Genomic DNA, 1,486 nt, shown 5'->3' with positions numbered 1-1,486 from the left:
GGCGAGACGGTTCCTGTGAGCACTACCGAGGTGACTGTATCGCGGATTGAGTCGTTGATGGCACCCCGTCCGACTCATTGTGATTCCTTGGAAAACGCCGCCGCCCAACTCCCCCGAGGTGGCACAGGGTCCCGACCCAGGAGCCGCCGTCACTTCCCCTCATTTCCTTCCAGGACGAGGGGCCCGGATGCCGACGGCGAGTACGCCGTGTACCCTATTGGCTGGAGACGACTGCAGTTCCGAATGTAAGTGATGGCGTGGGAAGGTCTTGACAGAGGATGAAACTGATAGCAGACCAGTGCAACGGCGAACAATGGCAGACGGAAGGAGCTCCAGCAACACTTTGTCCTACACTTGAAGGTAGTTGGCACTTTGACCAACGGCAACAAGGTTGTCTTGACCGAGGCGACGACGTCGCCGATTGTCGTGCGAGGACGAAGTCCCCGCAACTTTCAGGCTCGCAAGGAGATTCCACTTTTGGGATCTAGCGCAGGGTCGCGCGGACAAGCTCTGGTTGAGACTGGACAGGGCATCGTGGCAGGACCTCTGAGCGCTAAGCCGATCGATGTCAAGGCCAGAGGCATCGACATGCAGATGCCGCGAGCCGCGTTCACCTTCAACGGGGGTGGGCCCAAAATGCCGGGCAACCAAATGGGGACCATGAGATCGAAGTATGCGGGCTCCAAATCCATTCCCTGCCACGAGAAAGCCGACGCTGACAGACTGCTGTAGCTCTTACCCCAACTGGACCTCGCCTGGCCATGTGTCCATGTCCCACATCCCGGTGACTGGTGCAGGTAGCTACTCTGCTTCACCTTTGACAGCTGAGACTGTTGCACCGGGGCAACAACAGACACAGGCCGCCGCTCGTTCTCGTACGGCCACTCGACGACGGCTCCGCCACCGCTGTCCATACCGACAAGCGCCGACGCCGCACTGAACATACCCCGGTATGTCGACAGCAACCACCGCCCGACCAAGAGCCAAGACATGCGAGCCACCAGTCCCGTTCAGAGTGGCAGTTCCATTGCCAATACCGACCCATCAGCAGAGTATCGATATAGCTCATCATATGTGCCATTGCACGGAGGCAACGCAGGAGAGCTCCCGGCCCCCGGATATGGCGCGGATTCGACGTCGATTCCTCACTCGGCACCGCAAGGGACTACTACCCCCCTTCGACCACTTGGACGACAACGGCTGGCGAAGCAAATGCGACAGTGGCCTATACGAGCAGCGACAATCGGTCGTACTCGTCTCCGGGCCAGTACAAGAGCAATGCTCCAGCGGTGCCGGTCAAAAATGAGCAAGGGGCCCCGCCGCCAGGCTCAGGCGCTGTGTACAACGGTCCGCCCCGTGGATCGTTTGACGCGATGAACCACTACTCGTGGCATGCCATCTGACCGGTACCCACCAACCGAGAGCGCACATGGCGGACGCGATGGACAGCTTCCGCAACGGCCAGTGCGGCCCATTGAGAGGCACG

At 60.1% G+C, this 1,486-nt stretch overlaps 1 protein-coding gene across 1 annotated transcript; it reads left to right on the top strand.

Moving 5' to 3' along the window:
* Positions 1-57: 57 nt before the first annotated feature.
* VDAG_01460 (VIB-1 protein) lies at positions 58-1,403 on the top strand (the record flags this gene model as incomplete). Its single annotated transcript, XM_009650346.1, has 5 exons — positions 58-245; positions 300-671; positions 733-797; positions 860-950; positions 1,100-1,403. 5 exons carry the CDS (start codon positions 58-60, stop codon positions 1,401-1,403), a joined length of 1,020 nt encoding a protein of 339 aa, XP_009648641.1.
* Between the last annotated feature and the right edge of the window lie 83 nt (positions 1,404-1,486).

The sequence above is a fragment of the Verticillium dahliae genome, genomic scaffold (assembly GCF_000150675.1).
Source record: "Verticillium dahliae VdLs.17 supercont1.2 genomic scaffold, whole genome shotgun sequence".
Lineage (NCBI taxonomy): Eukaryota > Fungi > Ascomycota > Sordariomycetes > Glomerellales > Plectosphaerellaceae > Verticillium > Verticillium dahliae.
Note: the sequence above shows the minus strand (reverse complement) of the source record. Positions and strands in the feature narration are given on the sequence as shown.